The sequence below is a fragment of the Lethenteron reissneri genome, chromosome 2, assembly GCF_015708825.2.
Source record: "Lethenteron reissneri isolate LAM-NWPU_2019-01 chromosome 2, ASM1570882v1, whole genome shotgun sequence".
NCBI lineage: Eukaryota > Metazoa > Chordata > Hyperoartia > Petromyzontiformes > Petromyzontidae > Lethenteron > Lethenteron reissneri.
Window position 1 is genome coordinate 385,451 of NC_083780.1, and position 15,235 is coordinate 400,685.

The 15,235-nt window shown below is 50.4% G+C and overlaps 1 protein-coding gene across 1 annotated transcript in view; it reads right to left on the reverse strand.

The window, feature by feature from the left end:
• LOC133339159 (non-structural maintenance of chromosomes element 4 homolog A-like) overlaps nucleotides 1-15,235 on the reverse strand; it is a 28,356-nt gene that overhangs the window by 2,792 nt on the left and 10,329 nt on the right. Inside the window, exons 5-9 of the mRNA XM_061547334.1 lie at nucleotides 2,802-3,031; nucleotides 2,292-2,394; nucleotides 1,658-1,748; nucleotides 576-670; nucleotides 290-338 (exon numbers count right to left, since the gene is read on the reverse strand). Coding sequence (XP_061403318.1) covers nucleotides 290-338; nucleotides 576-670; nucleotides 1,658-1,748; nucleotides 2,292-2,394; nucleotides 2,802-3,031 — 568 coding nt within the window. The remainder of the gene's footprint in view (nucleotides 1-289; nucleotides 339-575; nucleotides 671-1,657; nucleotides 1,749-2,291; nucleotides 2,395-2,801; nucleotides 3,032-15,235) is intronic.

The following is a 15,235-nucleotide window of genomic DNA, read 5'->3' on the forward strand; positions in this document are numbered from 1 at the left end:
TTTTAAATAAGAATTTTATGGATATCTGGCAGATGTACCACCTGTGCTCCCCATTGTGCAACTTGCGAAGACACAAAAACATATATAAACGTACAAAGATACCCTGTGCAGTCTACACAGGCTGTTGGGGAAAGTACTGTTAGAGAGCAACTTATTAAGGCCACCACGGTAAATGAAGGGGTGGTCTGGCCAGCGCCACGCATGAATGCCTTTGTCTCCCCAGTGCCGAGTTGATCTTGGGGAGGCCCATACACAGGCACGTGTATCGGACTCACCTATCCAGACTTACCTATCAGAAGAACGCAGGCCTTGTTCTGACTAATCCGGACCTTGCCATCCTGCAGACACAGACGCAGCAACGTGGGGACAGATCATCCATCTCACGGTCTCCCCGTCCTCATATCCCTATGTCCCCGTGTCTCCATGTCTCAATGTCACGTGTCCCCATGTCTCCCTGTCTCCATATCTCCTTGTTACCCCCACCATGGCATCCCCCCCATGTTGTCACCCCCGTGGTGTCCACCCCGTGCCACCCTCCCCACCCCCCGTGGTTTCCCCCCCATGGCGTGGCTCACCCGCTCAAGGAAGGCCGTGTGGAAGATGTTCTCCAGCGTGCAGCTGAAGGAGGTGGAGTTGATGACAAACTCAAAGAAACCCAGCGGCTTCCCACCTGTGTGCATGTGGGTAAGCGTGTGTGCGTGTTTGTTTACGTGCGCATGCGTGGGTGTGTGTATGCATGTGTACATGTGTGGAAGTGAAACAAAGACAGCCGTGAAGAGGGGGATTAATATCATACGACCCTCACAAAGGTCACGAGCAACAAGTTCACTCGGTAACTGCTGGGCGTCGCTGCATGTGGCCTGCGACCGTGGCTAGGGTTGGTGGATCGCGCATTCATGACACATGGCAGCACAGCAAGTGGGTTGTTTCCATCTGTACGTGGATTGAGTGTTGCCCCACTCGCACACCATGGGTGTTCTCAGGGTGCTCGCGTGTATGAAGACAAAACGGCTCGCTGTGGACATTAATCGTATCACAATAATAATATTACATTGATATGGTCTCCGTGCCACTACACGAGCGACGCGGTGCCTACGCCGGCACTTACGGCGCCTCCAGCCCATGAGCGCAGAGTGGCCGTTCACTCACCGGGGCCACGGGAGTGGCGCGGCGTCGGCCATTCCAGTTTCTCTATGTGGCCACGAACAGTGAATCATGTGATGCCCGTTGTAAAAGGAGGGGGCAATCGAGGCATTCACTCTCATTAGCGACATGAATACAGGCGATGCTCGCTCAGCGCTCCTCAAAATGTGTCATTGCTCCTGGACAAGTGAACACTAATCGAATCAACGCTAAATGGAGCCATTATATATATGGGCATGCATTCCCAACAGCTCATACACATCCACGTATTGAATGGCCCCAGCCGGAACACATCGACAGATCACAGCCCCTGCAGTCTACCCGAGGGGACCCCCAGTGGCAGCTGCCCCTGTACGCCACAATGTGTACACAGCAGAGCAGCCCTGCTACATGGGCATGAGTCTGTCACGAGGGGGAGATGTTGCTATGAGGCTCTTCCCAATTGAGAGATTGGCAATTTGAGCGATGTATAAATTGAGTGATTGATAATTTATTACAAAGCTAATTAACTCACCGTTCATTTTTATATTTTCTTTCAGAATGCTTTGAATCCTCTCCACTTCCTTGATTGTTGCCTTTTCGCTGCTGGATTCAAACCTTTTGAGCTGCACACACAAAAAAACAAATGTCCCCTGTGTAGCCTATATATGGTGTTGCGGCAAGTGCTTTTAACGAGCAGCACCTATGAAGACCGCAACAGAGAACAAGGGGATGGTGTGACCAGCACCACGCCTGGCCGTCTTTATCTCCCCAAATGCTGATGTTTACACACCACACCAGGTCTTCATTTAAGGCTCAGTTGACCCAGAGGAGGTCCAGGACTGGAAGTGCAGTGCGCTAACCACGGCACAACTGCTCCCCAAACGCAGCAGCAACCTGCCCACAAATGATAGCTCAACGAAGTGGCTTATCATTTGGAGATTTATAGCAGCCAAATACTCTAAAGGCATGTTTCTAAATGTGGAGGTGAAAACCAGTGAACCCGGAGAAAAATCCACACGACCACAGGGAGAACATGCGAACTCCAAATATACAGGCATCAGGGTCAGGATCGAACCCTGCATACCAGGTGAGGTAGTTAACATATCCTAGCTACAGAAATGAAGAGGGGCAGAGGCCAAGGGTCAGCGTGGGAGGGAGGCCGGGACCTGCTGGGGCATGGCTCGCATTTCCTGTCTTGACTTCACGGGGCGGGACTTCTTGTTTTCAGCGCGCTGCACGGGGAGTGGGTCTGCCTTGAATGTACCCAGCCTGTCCGCAGGGGGGATGTGGGGACACAAGAGAGAGACATGCAGAGACGCACGGGGACACACAGAGTGGCACAGAGCAGCATGGGGGTTATTTAGAGAAACACAGGGTGACACAGAGGGACACACAGAGACAAGACAATATGAGAGGATACACGGTAATACATAAGAACACACAGGTGGATCAGGGAACATGGGTATACACGGAGACACGGGGCCACACAGGAGTACATGGGGGGGACACGTGGGGATATGAGGGGACACGGGGGTACACGGGGGGACACGGAGGGACACGGGGGGACACGGGGGTACACAGGGGGATACAGGGGGACACGGGAGTACACGGGGGGACACGGGAGTACACGGGGGGACACGGGAGTACACGGGGGGACACAGGGGTGCGACTCTCACATGTAGTGGAAGGTGGGCACCACGCTCATATAGGATGAGGCGCAGGTTGCGAGCCGGGCCCAGGCTCCACGTGGGAAGCAAGTGTTGTCCTCCGTGACGTATGCATCGTCGCATCCTCCTTGTCCTTGTCGTGTGTCCTCGTCACTGCCGCCCAGCTCCTTCCCCTCCCTGCCAAGCGACTCTGCCCCCGCACTCGCACCGTCTCCACGGGAGCAGCCCATGTACGTCAACTGGGGGGGGGGGGGGGGTGGCACAGGGGAATGGCACAGGGGGATGGAACGGGTAAGTGCATACTCGTGGGTGCGAGTGTGTATGTGTAGTGACCTACCTCCTCGTGGTGCCGGACGGGCAACGTTGTCGTGGACAGTGCCGTGGGGGGAGGGCCAATTCAAATTGGCCTTTCCCCTCAGGGTGTCTGTGACCACCACAGCGGCTAAATGGGGGCTCTGGACGGGTGCGAGGGGCTGGTAACCCCTCCACCTTAAATAAATTACCACTAAACCACGACTGAAATATCTAACTAATAAGCTTGTGCCGGAGGCCCCGGGGGGACAGGCGTCTTTGACGTCTCCTGGCCAAACCCCATTTGAAGGAGCCAGGAGATTGAATCTTTACCCTCGGGGCTCCTCCAGAAACAACGAAAAACCACTACGGATGGCCACGTGGAATGTTTGAATTGCTCTCTGCGGAGGAGAGGCTGCCACTCCTCTGTCGGGAGCTGTACCGGTACCGCATGGATCTCTGTGGTATTCAGGAGGTCTGGTGGACCGGCTCTGGCTCCTGCCACCATGAGGGGTGGACAGTCCTCTACTCGGGGCAGGAGACTGCTAAATAACAGGGTGTGGCTCTTCTTCTGAACAAAAAAATGAAGGGGGCGTGGGAGCGTGGCAGTGAGGTGTGGGAAGCTGTAAGCCCCAGGCTACTTTAGGCTCGCCTTCCCATCAACCGGAGGAGAGGAGTGGTGGTCGTGGTAACTTATGCCCCCACCGAAGACAAACATCCGTGGAGGGATGCAGGCAAGGCCAATGAGTCAGAAGCCTTCTAGGACCTCCTGTCACAGGTGCTGGCTAAAGTGTCCCCTTGGGATAGAGTAATCTTGTTGGGTGACTTCAATGCCTGAGTTGGTCATGATGCTGGCACCTTATCTGGAGTGATTGGAAGGCATGGGCCAGATCAGCTCAATAACAACGGTAGGAGGCTGCTAGATTTTTGTGCAGCCCATGGGCTTGTAATTACCAACATACTGTTCCGGCATTGGCACATCCACACAACATCATGGATGCATGCCGGGTCCAAGCAAGAACATCTGCTGGACTACATAGTGATGGACCAGCCGATGCGAGCCCATGTCCTTGACACCAGGACCTACTGTGGAGCTGATCTGCCCTCTGACCATTGACTAGTCATCTGTAAGATGCGCCTGCTATTCTACCACTCCGGTAGTGGGTGTACACCCAGGACCCAATTCCAACCTAAGGTGGCCTGGTCTCAGCTGATGAAAGTTGCAAGCGAGAATTGAATCATCGTTTGCGGCTGGTGTTGGCATCGTCCCCCACTCCTCCTGATGTCGAGGGTAAATGGGCGAGGTTTAGGACTTTGACTCATGCAGCTGCAATGGCTGCTTTGGGTACGCAGTCCAGACCTCCCCAGAGACCCTGGCTGACAGAGGAGGTGTTCAGGATGGTTGAGAAAAAGCGACAGCCCCACTCTACTCTTTGGTTTTTTCGGTAAAGTCACGTAGGTAAAACAATCAATAAAATAAAATAAATGAAAACTAAATTAAATCACGACGTTTCGGAGGCAACACAAGCTTCCTTCATCAGGTGTAAAAAAAGGGCACAGCAAAATAACTGTAGCGAGAGTTATTTGTGATGAGACATTGTTATATAGGGTACTAGCGGTTAGTACCTGGCGTTGCCCGGGCGAAAAAGGCAGACACGTAGTTACACACGCAAATCCATTGATACACACACATAGAGTTACACGCACAAATGGACTCACACATACATACATAGACTGAACAACAACAACCGCCATTCGCCACTAAGTGGCGGTGACGTCACAACAACGCTTGTGCCAGGCTATGTGCACCTTGAGGCCACGTGAAGTGTCGAACGCCCGCTAAACAAGAGGTGACGGGGGAAACCCAGATGGCACAGGTCGACTGACTGAGACGACTGGCTGATGCACCACCTGCGGCCCCTACTGTGGCAACTTTCTGTGCTTTAGCCACCCGGCGCTCCGCTCGTTGTTGTGAGCGTCGCTCCTCCGCCCTCCGTTGTTGTTGGAGGGTGACTGCCTCCAACTAGCCAGTAGCGTCCTTCAGGAGCCTCCTCCACAGTGGCCGATCTTGACACGGCTGGTACCAGTCATCCGCAAGTGGACTCAGCTCCAAGTCTTCCTGTAGCACATCACTCCATGTCTTCTCCAGCCCGTGCCACGCCCGTTTAGCCCCCTCGATCCAGCGGAACAAAAGCTGTTTAGGCATGCGGTGGCTGGCCATGCGGGCTACATGACTCAGGCAACGCAGGCTTGCCTGCCAGAGGTCACCGATGGGGCTTTGTCCACATCTTTCAAGGATTTGTGAGCTCCTCACACAATGCAGCCTGGTTAAACCCAGGATGGATCGTAGGCAGGCCAGCCTAAATGTTTCTAACCGGCGAAGATGTTCCATTAGGGGGGTCCAAGTTTCGCAAGCGTAGAGAAGAGAGGGAATGACCGTGGCCGAGAAGACCTGAAGCTTCGTACGGAGTGATAGACCAGGTAGCTTCCACACAGCGTTACGCAGCCAATGAAAAGATACTGCAGCTCGACTGATTCGGAGTGAGACCTCTGCTGTTAAACCGGAGCCGGTCATTAGCACACTGCCCAGGGAAACTCTCCACTGTCTCCACAACTGCCCCATCATCAATTGGGAGTTGTGGGGGTGGAGTGTCCGATGGTACAAAATAGGCTGATGGTAAGGCCCCACCTGTTGGTGGCAAGCTCCAGGTTCAGCAGCAGCACCTCGAACTCCTCCTCCGAGTGAGCAGCCATTAGCAGATAATCGGCATACATAACGTGGTTGAGCAATAGGGAGCCATCCCTTGACCACACCCGGGCATCGATCAGCCTCCCATTGTATCTGTAGCAGATGGGAATTCTTCCGGTACAGGCATTGAAGGCTCGACGAACTACGTGGTCCAATGTGGGAGCCAGAGGACATCCCTGTTGCACCCCAAGGTGTAAAGGGAATGGCTCTGACTCACGGCCACGTAGTTAAGATGCGTGCCGCTCACCATCATGAAGGTCCTTAAGGATGGTGATGAGTGGGTTCGGGACTTGGAAAACACGAAGAGCAACCCAGAGGCCAGGCCTACTGGTGGTATCATAGGCCTTGAGCAGGTCAATAAAGCACACACACGAACTAAGATGCACACATGGACCTACAGACACGCAAAGAAATGGAGTTACACTGACTAACATGGAGGCATGCACACACAGCGACTAACACACACGCACATGGACTGAGACACACACACATATGGACTGACACACACAAACACATCGACTTACAGACACACACACATATGGACTCACACACACATAGACATGCACTTGAGATACGCAAACATGGAGTTACACACACATATCGACGTACACACATACAGCGACACACACACATACATAGAGTGACACATACATTGCCGTACACACACATACACATGTGGACTGTCACACAGACATCCACTTGAGATATACACACATGGAGTTGCACACACATATATGGACGTACACACACACCAACTCGCACACAGCAATACGTGGACTAAAACACACATTAACGTAAACGTGGACTAAGACACACACACATGAACTTACACATACATAGACTGACACACATATCCCTACACACACACATACACATATGGACTGTGACACACAGATATCTACTTTAGATACACAGACATGGATTAACACACATATGGACTCACACACAGACGCATTGACTTACACACACACATCGAGTGACACACATGTATAGACTTACACACACATGTGGACTAACACACACACATATGGACTGACATACACATCGACGTACACGCACACAGATCGACTGACACACACACATGGACTAACACACACACATAAACACTTTGACGTTGTCCATTCGAAAAAGACACCCACATGGAGTTAAAGACACGCATGGCTCTACACGCACACACATATGGTCTCAAAGACACACACATGGACTCACACACACACATCGACGGGCACAGCAATCCCCGATGATGGCACAGCTATCAGTATCGCAGTACTACGTATGAGTAAATAGCGTGACGTGAGCGATGGAAACAATAGAAATGCATTTAAGAAATAAGCAGAAATCACAGACTGGCAGTAGACCGTGGCAGCGTTATAAAAGCGCAGCAAAAAAAAGGGGAAATTGAGCAACCCAAAAATCCAAAAAGAGTTTTGTGTACACAAACATAATTATTGTAACATGTCAACTTGCTTCATAATGGTAAAAAATGAACCTGAGTTGTTATCTTGACAAAACATAATTATTGTAACATTTGTGAACTTGTTTCATAATGTTGAACAATGAAGCTGAGTTTTTATCTGCACACAAACATTATTGTAATGTTTGTCAACTAATGTGTTTAACAATAGTAAACAATGGACTTCAGCTGTTAGTGTAAAAAGCAAGGAAATTTGTACTTACCATAGGCGTGTTGAGGCCTTGTGCCATGTGTAGCCCCCGTCCTGGCAGAGTTGGCACGTTGCCAGGCTAGGGGCTGGGCCGCTACCCCCCCTCCCCAGCATCCCCTGCCCGTGCAAGAATAATGCTATGTAAGCAGTCTGTAGTATTAACTGGACGCATCGTGTTGGGGGGGGGGGGGGGGGGGCGGCGAAGAGGACATGACACTGTGAATAAATATCCGCAGCATGATGTGTGTATGTGTTGGCTGTAAAACGTGTAAAAGAAAATGTCCCCCGTGAGCTCGAGCGAACGCGCATCACTTGGCAGGGTCCGCCTCCCCCACGCAATTGGCGTCACTTGGTACGGTCGATGTCGTGCAATAAGTAAATAATTAATAATAGAAACAGCACTAATGTGTTAATTAAACTACTTTAAAATTTACGGATGGGAAAACGGAATAGCCTATTCCCACCACGGGGCTCAGGGCGTGCCGGCTGGCAAATTATTTCGGTCTTAAACCCCACCGTCCGAGAGCCAAATCCCCCGCAAGCGCGAGCGCACGGAGACTTTTATATAAAAAAAAGAAGAAAAGAAAGAGGGGGAGCAGCAAAGGAGGACAGGAGCAGGATGGGGTGGGGGGAGTTGGGGTGTGGGTGGAGCCAGGAAGGTGAAGGTGGTACTACACAACAGAGCCACGGATGGGGGACGCAGAGCGGGGGAGAATAGCGGTTGAGGTTTCCAATAATTGCTCAATTTGAATCCATCTTCTCAGTTGAAGTTATGTCTATGTTTGTATATCTGTATGGCCTCATGGACAAATCTTTGGTGGTATCCAGACGGCTTGCAGTGTACCTTGGTATCGGAGAAAACAATGTCATGATCACCTACAGCGTTGTAACAATGATCAGCAACGGCCGAAGAATTCGTTCTGCCGTGTTTCAAATCTGATTTGTGCTCGCGAATTCGGTCCGAAATATGTCGTTTCGTCTCCCCAATATAGCAGTCACCGCAGGTACAACTCAATTTGTAAACACCGGGGTACTGTACGTCCGGAATGACATCCTTTACGGATGGGATCAGATCACGGATTTTGTGTACTGTATTGTATTGAACTGGACCTGGATCTTGTTTGTTTAGAATTTTGGAAATCTTTTTGGTAACGCCTGCTATGTATGGTAGCGTGATGATTTCGATCGGAGTATCAGGTGGTTGTTTCTTGGCAGATAGTACGGTCTGAGTATCCGTTCATCTTGAGGGCCAGATGTACATGTTTTAATTCACTGGCCAGGTGGTGTTGGTCAGAGATGCAATGGGCCCTATGGTATAGAGTTTTGATGAGATAATTCTTTTGAGATGGGTGGTGGTGGGAATCAGGCTTTAAGTAGGAATCTGTGAGGGTGACCTTCCTGTAAACAGAATGTCCCAAAGAACCATCAGGCCTCCTCTCAAACAGAACATCCAAGAATGGCAGCTTGCCATCTTTCTCCACTTCCATGGTGAATTTAATGGATGGGTGTCTAGAATTGATGTGGTCTAGGAAATGGTTCAATGCTGGGAGGCCATATGGCCAAATGACAAAAGTATCATCCACATATCTCTTCCACAGGGAAGGACGAAGGGTGGATGTCTGGATGGCGTGTGATTCAAACTTGTCCATGAAAACATTGGCTATCACTGGTGATACCCTTATCACCAGTGATAGCCAATGAACCCATAGGGGTACCCTCATTTTGTTTGTAGAAGGTAATCGTCTATAGCATGCCACGTCAGAGAATGAGGCGGCTTATCGCAGCCTTCGCTCGGAAGTTCGGAGAGCCATGAGGCGCTGCAAGGATGGGTGGTGGTCGCGCGTTGCTGAGGAGATGGAGTCTGCCTCAGTGGCCTGCGATCACAACTCCCTATTTAACTCCATCAAAAAAGCAACCTGCAGCGCCACACCTATTACCACCATTAGGGGAAAAAACCGTGATCCAATCTCCGGCCCCCAGGAACAGGTTTGCAGATTTGCTGAGCATTTCTGTGAGGTCCTGGGGGAGGGGAAATCCCTCAGCCAGGAAAACAACGTGCGACAAAGTGGGGATGACCCTGCTGAGGATGCGGTGCCTCAAATATTGGAAGAAGTAGTTACCCCCTGAGGTGGCTGGCTGAAGTGCCATCTGTTGAGGAAGTACTGAAGGCGATCCAGAGTCTGAGACCAGGAAAGGCACCGGGCAGAGATGATCTCCCAAGCGAAATGCTGAGGGAGGGTGGCGTTTGTGCACAGACTGCCCTACATGACATCATAACAACAGTCCGGACCACTGGACGGGTTCCGCAGGATTGGAAAGGATGCCCTGGTGGTTCCCCTCTTTAAGAAGGGGGACCGCACAGACTGTAACAACTACAGGGGCATCTCACTCCTCAGTGTGCCAGGAAAGGTCCTGGCAAGGATTATTCAACATCGCCTTGCTAGACACGCTGAGGAGAGGCTTGCTGAGCCCCAATGCGGTTTCAGGAAAGGGCGGTCCTGCACAGATGCCATATTTTCTGTCTGTCTGCTACAGCAGAGGTGTAGGGAATTCCAACAAGACCTACATCTCTGCTTTATTGATCTGGTCAAGGCCTATGATACCATCAGTAGGCCTGGGCTCTGGGTTGTTCTTCGTGCTTTCAGAGTCCCTGACCCTCTGCTCACGATCATTAAGGACCTTCATGATGGTGAGCGGGCCCAGGTAAAACTACGTGGCTGGGAGTCAGAGCCATTCCCTGTACACCTTGGGGTGCGACAGAGATGTCCTCTGGCTCCCACATTATTTTGCCCACGTAGTTCGTGAAGCCTTCAATAGCTGTACCGGAGGAATTTCCATTTGGTACAGATATAATGGGAGGCTGATCGATGCCCGGGTGCGGTCAAGGGATGGCTCCCTATTGGTCAACCACGTTATGTATGCCGATGATTTGGTAATTGCTGCTCATTCAGAGGAGGAGTTGGACACGCTGCTGCTGAAACTGGAGCGTACCACTAAGAGGTGGGGCCTTACCATCAGCCCCACCAAAACTAAGCACCTACCTGGGTATTTTGTACCATCGGACACTCCACCCCCACAACACCCAATCGGTGATGGAGCAGTTGTGGAAAGAGCGGAGAGGTTCCCATACCTGGGCAGTGTGCTCATGACCGGCTCCGGTTTAACAGCAGAGGTCTCACTCCGAATCAGTCAAGCGGCAATATATTTTCATCAGTTGCGTAACGCTGTGTGGAAGCCACCTGGTCTGTCACTCCGCACAAAGCTTCAGGTCTTCTCGGCCACGGTCCTTCCCTCCCTTCTCTACGCTTGCAAAACGTGGACCCCCCTAATGGAACATCTTCGCCGGTTAGAAACATTTGGGCTGGCCTGCCTACGATCCATCCTGGGTTTAACCAGGCTGGATTGTGTGAGCTCCCAAATCCTTGAAAGATCTGTGCAAAGTCCCATCGGTGAGCTCCTCCGGCAGGCAAGGCTGCGTTGGCTGGGTCATGTAGCCCGCATGCCCAGCCACCACATGCCTAAAGAGCTTTTGTTCGGCCGGATAGAGGGGGCTAAACGGGCGCGGCACGGTCTAGAGAAGAGATGGAGTGATGTGTTACAGGAGGATGTGGAGCTGAGTGGACTTGCCAATGACTGGTACCAGCGATATCAAGATCGGCCTCAGTGGAGGAGGCTCGTGAGGGACGCTACTGGGCAGTTAGAGGCAGTCGCCCTCCAACAACAACGGATCGCGGAGGAGCAATGCTCACAACAACGAGCGGAGCGCCGGGTGGCTAAAGCACAGCAAGTTGGCACAGTAGGGGGCACAGGTGGTGCATCAGCCAGTCGTCTCAGTCAGTCGACCCGTGGCACCTGGGTCTGCCCCGTGACCTCCTGCCAGCGGGCGTTCGACACTTCACGTGGCCTCAAGGTGCACATAGCCTGGCACAAGCATCGTGGTGACTTCACCGCCACTTAGTGGCGAATGGCGGTTGTTGTTGTGTAGTGACATGGAATGGGTCAGTATGGTGCGTAGCGCTGGTTGCTGGCAGAGAAAGGGATCTGCTGTTGTAGCAGCCCTGTCTGCCAACAGGTCATGTGATAAGCCGAAGAAAGGGATGTGGGGCAAAGGTGATAGAGGGGGCACATGATGTAAAGCCCAGGAACCTTCTGGTAGGTTCTAGAAGGGGGTGTAGCCAAAGGCGGAGTGAGGTCACGCTGGGTGGATAAAAGGGGGACCTAGAGCAAAGTTCAGGGCTGTTTGGAGTGGAACCCGTCGTGCTGCTGGAGTCTTCGTCACCATCTTCACCTCCTCGGTGTTGTTAGTCAGGCAGCCTATTAGCTGTCCTGACCATAGTGTAGTTACTCCTTGTGTAGCAACATAAATAGGCCGTTCTAAGGCTAGTGATGTAATGCGTAAAGGGGCCCACTAGGGGGCAGGATCCGGATGTCTCAGAGGTCAGGTCAGGTCATGATAGTCTGAGTGAACCCGCGAGAGCACGTGACCAGATGAGGGGGCATGGGGACCCCCAGTGGGGAGTGAAGGGGCCACGTGGTGTGCATCTAGAACCTCAACGAAGGATCTTGCTGTTATAAGCCGAGTCCCTAGAGGGAACGTGGCTGTTCGACCCGGGAATGAAGCGCCTTCTTCGATCCTCGCTCTTCAGTCTCCGCACACGACGACCCGACAGCGTGTTGGCTGTTCTCGTTCAACCATATAGAGATTCCATTCAAGTGGTTAAATGGTGAGGAATGGTGGCCACCACCTTACGTAGTTAACCCGTAATGCACATAATTAATCTTGGAACGTTGAGCAGTATAGGTTGTGTTAGTAAATAAATGTGTTGCCTCCAAGTTTTGGTGTGCGCCTATTGGAAAAGAACCCACTACACTTGTACCTGTGAAGGTTATAATATGTCTTTGAGTGACTCACTGCCTATGTACATGCGGGAGAGTCGGTGTCGCGGTTAGCGCGCTGAATCCGGTGACCCGAGTTTGATTTCCGCGCAAGGCCCACACCAGTGACGATTATCTGAACCAGTCCTGGGCCTACCCTAGGTCGATTCAACCTCAAATCAGTACCTGGTGTGATGTGTTAACATCGCCACTGGGGAGACAAAAGCGGTTGGGTGTGGTACTGGCCACCCACTCCACAGTGTGCTGTGCTGGCCTTCATGGATGCTCGCCATGAGGACTTGGCCCAACAGTCTGTTCAGGTTATAAGAGGGATTTTTGTCTTTGTTGTACACAGATGTACAACAATGAGCAGATTCCAGATTTGAAGCTTTCGTGACTGCAAGGATTCATATTCTTGGGTTTTTTCGATATAGTCACGTAGGTAAAAAAATGTAATTAATAAAAGTAAAATAAAAATTTAATAAAAATCACGTTTCGGAGGCAACACAAGCTTCCGTCTTCAGGTGTAACCGTCACAGCACGATAGCTGTATCAAGTAAGAGAAATTCCAAGAAAACAGTCCTTGTATATATACTGGTTGAGGGTGGGAGGAGCCAAGGTAGGCCCCCTTTTTATTATTATGGTAAGGTTGGTGCGGCTGAAACTACGGCTAGTCTACATAACAAAGGACGGAGCCTTTGTTATGTAGACTGGCTGAGAGGGGGGGGGGGGGGGGTGCCAGTTATTAAAGTGCAACTGCTGCTAATGGGACCGAGCCCCTGCCATGTAGAAGGTAAAAGCAAAAAAGCAGGTCAGGAAGAAACAGCCTCCTGCTATGTTGCTTGGTGGGTAAAACTTATAGCAGGAAACCAGCCTGTGAAAAAAGAAGCTAAACATGATAAAACAAAACTGGCTGTCTATCAGTAAACTGTGCAGTAACTAAAGAATAGATGTCTGTCAATTAAGATGGTCCAAATATGTGTAGTTAAATCTTTTTTGCATGGTTAATAACATCTTTCCAATGATTACTCAGTTTGTACCCATCATCACGGTTGAAATTATGTCTGTGTTTGTATATTTGTATGGCTTCGTGTACAAACCTTTGATGGTAGCCAGGAGGTTTGCAGAGCACACAGAGTTGTAGCAATGATCGGCAACGGCGGAAGACTCAGTTCTGCCGTGTTTCAGATCTGACTTGTGCTCGCGGACACGATCAGAGGCATGACATTTCGTTTCTCCAATGTAGCAATCACCACAACTGCAGCTCAGTTTGTAGACTCCAGGGTACTGTAAGTCAGGAACGACATCTATCACAGATGGAATCAGATCACGGATTGTATGCACTGTACTGAATCGGACTTGGATCTTATGTTTGTTTAGAATTTTGGAAATCTTTTTTGGTCACGCCTGCTATGTATGGCAACGTGATAGTTTTGATCGGAATTTCATGTGGCTGTTTCTGTATGGTGGGAGAAACAGCTTGGTGGATGGTGCGGTCAGAGTATCCGTTCATCCTGAGGGCCCGATGTACATGTCTTAATTCACTGGCCAGGTGGTGTTGGTCAGAAATGCCATGAGCTCTGTGGTATATCGTTTTGATGAGATAATTCTTTTGAGATGGGTGGTGGTGGGAATCAGGTTTCAAGTAGGAATCTGTGTGGGTGTCTTTCCTGTAGACAGAATGTCCCAAGGATCCGTCAGGTCTCCTCACAAACAGAATATCTAAGAATGGTAGTTTACCATCTTTCTCCACTTCCATGGTGAATCTGATGGATGGGTGTCTGGAATTGATGTGGTCCAAGAAGTGGTTCAATGCTGGGAGGCCATGTGGCCAAATGACGAAAGTGTCATCCACATACCTCTTCCACAGGGAAGGACGTAGGGTAGATGTCTGGATCGCGTCTGATTCAAACTTTTCCATGAACATGTTGGCTATCACTGGTGACAAGGGGGAGCCCATAGGGGTACCCTCATTCTGTTTGTAGAAGGTGCCATTCCAGGTAAAATAAGTGTTGGTGAGGCAATGCCTAACCAGCGCAGGTACATCCGAATTCAATCCATGTTGGACCAAGTCCTCAATTATTGTTAGGGTATCAGGCACTGGGACTTTGGTAAACAGAGATACTACAAAACTGACGAGGATCTCATCAGGAGATAGTACCATGTCCTTGACCATAGAGACGAATTGGGTTGAGTTGAGTACTGCTGAAGAGGTCTTGCCTGTAAAGGGAAGCAGAGTATCTGATAGAAACCGGGCTAGTTTGTAGGTAGGAGAGTTGATCGTCGACACGATGGGTCGTAGCGGGGTGCCTTCTTTATGGATCTTGGGAAGACCATAGAGTCTGGGAGGTCTTGCCGCCGATGGTTTTAGAGAGGGACGTTTAGTTGGTTCGATTAGGGAAGTCGAACTCATGATGATTTTGTTAGTTTTTGTCGTTAGGCTGTTAGTAGGATCGTTTTTAATTTTGGAGTAACTCCCATCATTAAGTAGGTCCAGGATTTTGTTGTTGTATGAATCTTTATCCATGATGACCGTGGCATTGCCTTTGTCTGCCGAGAGGATGACTATATCATCTCTCTTTTTTAGGTCAGCGAGTGATGTTGGGATCTGAACTCGATATTTTAGACAAGACTCTCTTACAAACACATTTAATGTTAACACAAAAAATGTCCCCTTCCGATTGGAACCACGTTGATTACATGACTTCTGCTGACTCAATGTCAGCCAAATGCAAAGCTAACCTGATTTCTAAATTCAACCTCCTATCTAAGAAGAAATCAGAGTCACACATCGCAAAGCTGGATGTCAACAAGACCGTTATTAATCAGAGTAACATCCCAATTTCTGACAATCTGAAAACGGT